Source organism: Lampetra fluviatilis, chromosome 13 (genome assembly GCF_964198595.1).
Source record: "Lampetra fluviatilis chromosome 13, kcLamFluv1.1, whole genome shotgun sequence".
NCBI classification, from domain to species: domain Eukaryota; kingdom Metazoa; phylum Chordata; class Hyperoartia; order Petromyzontiformes; family Petromyzontidae; genus Lampetra; species Lampetra fluviatilis.
The window spans coordinates 581,501-588,740 of NC_136287.1; the positions used below are offsets into that span (position 1 = coordinate 581,501).

General features: G+C 57.6%; 1 protein-coding gene across 1 annotated transcript in view; it reads right to left on the reverse strand.

The window, feature by feature from the left end:
- Window positions 1-139: 139 nt before the first annotated feature.
- Window positions 140-7,240, reverse strand: part of LOC144935371 (uncharacterized) — a 16,313-nt gene continuing 9,212 nt past the window's right edge. The window contains exon 2 of the mRNA XM_078861944.1: window positions 140-220. Within this exon, the coding sequence (XP_078718070.1) occupies window positions 182-220 (39 nt within the window). The 3' untranslated portion in view covers window positions 140-181. The remainder of the gene's footprint in view (window positions 221-7,240) is intronic.

A 7,240-nucleotide genomic window follows, 5' to 3' on the forward strand; every position in this document is an offset into this window, starting at 1 on the left:
GAGCGAGGTTGACGGGTGGCCCTGACAGAAGAAAGGGACCCCCTAAGAGGGAGACGGAGCAGAGGTTTTTCGAGTCACGGAGTTTCACGAACGGGACCCCGTTTGGACCCCGGCAGCGCCTCTTCCTCCTCTTCCTCCTCTTCCTCCTCGTCTGCTTCTGCCCCTCGTCGTCGCCGTCGTCTCACCTGCTCCTCCTCCACTCCTCCTCCTCCTCGTGCATCTGCGGAGTGAGAGGAGCGAGCGGAGCGGGGCCAAGGGGGAGGGGGTGCGTGGGGAGTGGTGGCGCGCTGATTAGCGGTTAGCTGCTCACTGCACTATGAACCTTGTCGACTCGAGTTCAGTGACGAGTGATATCTGAACCGGTCAAGAGACTCCCCTAGGTCGACTCGACCTTAAATGAAATACCCGGCGCAGTGTGTAAACATCAGTACTGGGGATACAAAGGCGGCCGGGCGTGGTGGGCACATCAATTTCCTCGTGTGCCGCTAGCAGCACTTTCCCCGACAGTCGGTTAAAGGCTATACAGGGCATCTTTGTCTTGTGCCGCTAGCAGCACTTGCCCCGACAGTCGGTTAAAGGCTACACGGGGCATCTTTTTCTTTCAGTGGTAAGGATGGATCGGAGTGTATGTGTGGTGAGTGGTGAGGATGGAGCGGGTGCTTTGTGATTTAAGTGAGTGGCATGTGGTATGTGGGGTGTGTGTGTGCGTGATATGTATATGTGTTGCTGTGTGTGCGTGGTATGTATGTGTGTTGCTGTGTGTGTGTGTGTGCGTGGTATGTATGTGTGTTGCTGTGTCTGTGTGTGTGTGTGCGTGGTATGTATGTGTGTTGCTGTGTGTGTGTGCGTGGTATGTATGTGTGTTGCTGTGTGTGTGTGCGTGGTATGTATGTGTGTTGCTGTGTGTGTGTGTGCGTGGTATGTATGTGTGTTGCTGTGTGTGTGTGCGTGGTATGTATGTGTGTTGCTGTGTGTGTGTGCGTGGTATGTATGTGTGTTGCTGTGTGTGTGCGTGGTATGTATGTGTGTTGCTGTGTCTGTGTGTTGTGGTAGCGCTGTAGGTGGTCTACCCCCCCCCCCACTGGGCCCCATCACATCCCCCGCCCCCCGCTGCACGTGTCTAGGCAGGAGTGCATGGTCCGGGGCCAGCACTGGGGCGTGTGTGTGTGTCAGTCAGTGTGTGTGTCTGTCTGTGTGTGTGTCAGTCGGTGTGTGTGTCAGTCCGTGTGTATGTCAGTCCGTGTGTGTGTCAGTCTGTGTGTGTGTCAGTCTGTGTGTGTGTCAGTCCGTGTGTGTATCAATCTGTGTGTGTGTCAATCTGTGTGTGTGTCAGTCTGTGTGTGTGTCAGTCAGTGTGCGTGTCAGTCTGTGTGTGTGTCAGTCTGTGTGTGTGTCAGTCTGTGTGTGTGTCAGTCTGTGTGTGTGTCAGTGTGTGTGTGTGTCAGTCTGTGTGTGTGTCAGTCCGTGTGCGTGTCAGTCTGTGTGTGTGTCAGTGTGTGTGTGTGTCAGTCTGTGTGTGTCAGTCAGTGTGCGTGTCAGTCTGTGTGTGTGTCAGTCAGTGTGCGTGTCAGTGTGTGTGTGTGTCAGTGTGTGTGTGTGTCAGTCTGTGTGTGTCAGTCAGTGTGCGTGTCAGTGTGTGTGTGTGTCAGTCTGTGTGTGTGTCAGTCTGTGTGTGTGTCAGTCAGTGTGCGTGTCAGTCTGTGTGTGTGTCAGTCTGTGTGTGTGTCAGTGTGTGTGTGTGTCAGTCTGTGTGTGTGTCAGTCAGTGTGCGTGTCAGTCTGTGTGTGTGTCAGTCTGTGTGTGTGTCAGTGTGTGTGTGTGTCAGTCTGTGTGTGTGTCAGTGTGTGTGTGTGTCAGTGTGTGTGTGTGTGTGTGTCAGTCTGTGTGTGTGTCAGTCAGTGTGCGTGTCAGTCTGTGTGTGTGTCAGTCTGTGTGTGTGTCAGTCTGTGTGTGTGTCAGTCTGTGTGTGTGTCAGTGTGTGTGTGTGTGTCAGTCTGTGTGTGTGTCAGTCCGTGTGCGTGTCAGTCTGTGTGTGTGTCAGTGTGTGTGCGTGTCAGTCTGTGTGTGTGTCAGTCAGTGTGCGTGTCAGTCTGTGTGTGTGTCAGTCAGTGTGCGTGTCAGTGTGTGTGTGTGTCAGTGTGTGTGTGTGTCAGTCTGTGTGTGTGTCAGTCGGTGTGCGTGTCAGTGTGTGTGTGTGTCAGTCAGTGTGTGTGTCAGTCAGTGTGCGTGTCAGTGTGTGTGTGTGTCAGTGTGTGTGTGTGTCAGTGTGTGTGTGTGTCAGTCAGTGTGCGTGTCAGTGTGTGTGTGTGTCAGTCGGTGTGCGTGTCAGTGTGTGTGTGTGCGCGTGGTAGTGTAGCGTTCAGCGCGCTGCGCTACGAACCCGGCTACCCGAGTTCAATTTCCACTCACGGACAACATCAGTGACGAATATCTGAATCTGTTCTGGGCCTCCCCTAGATCGACTCAGCCTCAAATGAGTACCTCGTGCGGTGTGTACACATCGCCACTGGGAGACAAAGGCGGCCGGGCGTGGTGTTGGCCACCCACCCCCTCGTGTGCCTTGCCGCTCTTCATAGGTGCTCGCTAAGAGCACTTGCCCTAACAGTCGGCTAAAGGCTACACGGGGGATCTTTGTCTCTGCGTGTTGGCAGGGTGCCCGCTGACAGCAATGACCCCATCAGCCCCTCGCCTCTTTCCCCAGCTCGTAACAATCTCGTCCGATGATCTTCTACAGAGTCCCCAACTCTTCACAGAGAGCAGCAGTCACACGTGTGGGGGGGGGGGGCTTTATTATCGCTGGGTTGCTAAGCAGAGGGCACGAGGCCCAAAACGTTCAAAGGACAGCGACAAACAGCACTGATAGCAACGTCGCCATGGATACGAGTGTAACGCGCGTCTCGATTCGAGCGAGGTGATGATCGGAACACAGTTTGCTGAGCACGGGGCCCCCAACAGCAGCGATATTGAAGTTGTAGCCGATAAAGGGTACGACACGTCGGTTTTGTTTTATTGAGCGAGGTTATGACGGTGAGAGGTGAGAGATTGGAGGGGACGCGAGGCGATGATGGGAGGAGAGGATTTCCCAGTGGAGCTGTGCGAGGGAAGAAGCAGAGAGAGAGAGAGAGGAGTGAGGTGACATGCAGTGTGGTGAGTGGGTGACTATGAGTGGGTGACTATGAGTGGGTGGGTGGATGGTCGAGTCAGTGTGGGAGTGGGTGACTGAGGCGGTAGGTGGCTGTGTTGTTGTGTACTGCAGTCTGGTGGTGGTTGCCCACAGTGTGGTGGTGGTGGTGGTTGTCCACAGTGTGGTGGTGGTTGATCACAGTGTGGTGGTGGTGGTTGACCACAGTGTGGTGGTGGTTGACCACAGTGAGGTGGTGGTGGTTGACCACAGTGTGGTGGTGGTGGTTGACCACAGTGTGGTGGTGGTGGTTGACCACAGTGAGGTGGTGGTGGTTGACCACAGTGTGGTGGTGGTGGTGGTTGTCCACAGTGTGGTGGTGGTGGTTGACCACAGTGTGGTGGTGGTGGTTGTCCACAGTGTGGTGGTGGTGGTTGACCACAGTGTGGTGGTGGTTGATCACAGTGTGGTGGTGGTGGTTGACCACAGTGTGGTGGTGGTGGTTGTCCACAGTGTGGTGGTGGTTGATCACAGTGTGGTGGTGGTGGTTGACCACAGTGTGGTGGTGGTGGTGGTTGACCACAGTGTGGTGGTGGTTGATCACAGTGCGGTGGTGGTGGTTGATCACAGTGTGGTGGTGGTGGTGGTTGACCACAGTGTGGTGGTGGTTGATCACAGTGCGGTGGTGGTGGTTGATCACAGTGTGGTGGTGGTGGTGGTTGACCACAGTGTGGTGGTGGTGGTTTACCACAGTGTGGTGGTGGTTGATCACAGTGTGGTGGTTGATCACAGTGTGGTGGTGGTGGTTGACCACAGTGTGGTGGTGGTGGTTGACCACAGTGTGGTGGTGGTTGATCACAGTGTGGTGGTGGTGGTTGATCACAGTGTGGTGGTGGTGGTTGACCACAGTGTGGTGGTGGTGGTTGACCACAGTGTGGTGGTGGTTGACCACAGTGTGGTGGTGGTGGTTGTCCACAGTGTGGTGGTGGTGGTGGTTGACCACATTGTGGTGGTGGTGGTTGACCACAGTGTGGTGGTGGTGGTTGTCCACAGTGTGGTGGTGGTGGTTGTCCACAGTGTGGTGGTGGTTGATCACAGTGTGGTGGTAGTGGTTGACCACAGTGTGGTGATGGTGGTTGTCCACAGTGTGGTGGTGGTGGTTGACCACAGTGTGGTGGTGGTGGTTGACCACAGTGTGGTGGTGGTTGATCACAGTGTGGTGGTGGTGGTTGTCCACAGTGTGGTGGTGGTGGTTGTCCACAGTGTGGTGGTGGTGGTTGACCACAGTGTGGTGGTGGTTGATCACAGTGTGGTGGTGGTGGTTGACCACAGTGTGGTGGTGGTGGTTGACCACAGTGTGGTGGTGGTGGTTGATCACAGTGTGGTGGTGGTGGTGGTTGACCACAGTGAGGTGGTGGTGGTTGATCACAGTGTGGTGGTGGTGGTGGTTGACCACAGTGAGGTGGTGGTGGTTGATCACAGTGTGGTGGTGGTGGTTGACCACAGTGTGGTGGTGGTTGGCCACAGTGTGGTGGTGGTGGTTGACCACAGTGAGGTGGTGGTGGTTGACCACAGTGAGGTGGTGGTGGTTGATCACAGTGTGGTGGTGGTGGTGGTTGACCACAGTGTGGTGGTGGTGGTTGTCCACAGTGTGGTGGTGGTTGACCACAGTGTGGTGGTGGTGGTTCACAGTGTGGTGGTGGTTGACTACAGTGTGGTGGTGGTTGACCACAGTGTGGTGGTGGTGGTGGTTGACCACAGTGTGGTGGTGGTGGTGGTAGTTGACCACAGTGTAGTGGTGGTGGTTGACCACAGTGTGGTGGTGGTTGACCACAGTGTGGTGGTGGTGGTAGTTGACCACAGTGTAGTGGTGGTGGTTGACCACAGTGTGGTGGTGGTGGTTGACGACAGTGTGGTGGTGGTGGTGGTGGTTGACCACAGTGTAGTGGTGGTGGTTGACCACAGTGTAGTGGTGGTGGTTGACCACAGTGTGGTGGTGGTGGTGGTGGTGGTTGACCACAGTGCCTGGTTCCTCAACACGGTGAGAGCAAGAGTCCGTGAGTAAAGATCACGGAAACAGTCGCCACGAGCCAGAGTGGTGAGGATCTCACGCGTGAAGAACGCGAGTTTAGGGCCCGTTTAAAAGCCCGAGGTAACTCGCCTTTTATCGGCTGTTTGGCGCAAGTGCTGTTTGCGAGCACCTAATAATCCGAGACGTCACACACGTGGGTGGTGTGAACCAACACCACGCCGCCTGTACACCCCCCCCACACACACAGTGTCGATGTTGACACACTGCACCGCCTACTCGTTTCAGGCTCAGGTCGACCTAGGTAAGGCCAAGAACTGGGTCAGAGTATGGGTCAGTGACGTTGGCTGTAGACAGGCATCAAATTCAGGTGGCCGGGTTCGTAGCTCAGCGCGTTCGCCACTGCACCACCCAAAACAACAACAATTACAGCCGCAATGCGCCACGAAGAAGCGGTGACGCCACCACGGCGTTTGTGCCAGGCCAGGTGCACTTTGAAGCCACGTGAAGCGTGAAAGGTTCGTTGGCAGGATGTCACGGAACAGACCCAGTAGGTGCCATGGGTTGATTAACTGAGATGACTGGAAGATTGACCCACCTGTGCCTCCCATAGTGCAAAGTAATATCCGCCCAGCGCTCCGCCCGTTATTGTGAGCGTCGCTTTTCCACCCTCCGCTATTGCTGGAGGGCGACTGCCTCCGACTGCCCAGTAGCGTCCTTCACGAGCCTCTTCCACAGAGGTCAATCTTGACACCGCTGGTACCGGTCATCGGCAAGTCCACTCAGCTCCACATCCTCATGTACCACATCACTCAATTTATTTTTCAGCCCGTGCCGCGCGCCCGTTTAAGCCCCATTTATGCCGCCAAACAGAAGCTGATTGGGCATGCGGTGCCGAACATGCGGACTACATGACCCAGCCAACGCAGCCTTGTCTGCCGGAGGAGCTCACTGATAATGGGACTGATAATATAATAGTTTAAATGGAGAAAGTGCCCTTAAGCAATCGTTCTCAGCACGTCGATGTACAGACGTTCAAGGATCTGTGAGCTGCTCACACAATCCAGCCTGGTTACACCCACGATGGACCGTAGGCAGATGGGCCTGGATGTTTGGACCGGTGCACATTTTTCCTTGAAAGACAAAGATCCCCCGTGTAGCCTGCGGAGGCTGTTCGGGTAAGTGCTGTTAGAAATACTCCTCTAGAGTTATTCACACACACAGCTCTCCTATGTAAAACACAGACACCATTGGCGGAACAGGGAGTGGGAGCAGAGGAAGGGAGGGGGGAGCAGGGAGTGGGGAGCAGGAAGGGGGGGAGCAGGGAGGGGGGGGAGCAGGAAGGGGGGGAGCAGGGAGGGGGGGCAGGGAGGAGGGGGGCAGGGAGGGGGGAGCAGGGAGGGGGAGCAGAGAGGGGGGGAGCAGGAAGGGGGGAGCAGGGAGGGGGGGGCAGGGAGGGGGGAGCAGGGAGGGGGAGCAGAGAGGGAGGGGTGAGCAGGGAGGGGGGAGCAGGAAGGGGGGAGCAGGGAGGGGGGGCAGGGAGGGGGGGCAGGGGAGGGGGGAGCAGGGAGGGGGAGCAGAGAGGGGGAGCAGAGAGGGGGGAGCAGAGAAGGGGGGAGCAGCAGGAGAGGGGGGGGGCAGGGAGGGGGGGAGCAGGGAGGGGGGAGCAGAGAGGGGGTGAGCAGGGAGGGGGGAGCAGGAAGGGGGGAGCAGGGAGGGGGGGCAGGGAGGGGGGGGCAGGGGAGGAGGGGGGAGCAGGGAGGGGGAGCAGAGAGGGGGGAGCAGGGAGGGGGGAGAGCAGGGAGGGGGAGCAGGGAGGGGGGGCAGGGAGGGGGGGCAGGGGAGGGGGGAGCAGAGAGGGGGGAGCAGGAAGGGGGGAGCAGGGAGGGGGGGCAGGGAGTGGGGGAGCAGGGAGGGGGAGCAGAGTAGGGGGGAGCAGGGAAGGGGGGGAGCAGGGAGGGGAGGAGCAGAGAGAGGGGGTGGAGAGCAGGGGAGCAGGGAGGGGGGGGGCAGGGGAGGGGGAGCAGGGAAGGGGGAGGGGAGCAGGGAGGGGAGAGCAGAGAGGGGGGGAGCAGGGAGTGGGGGAGCAG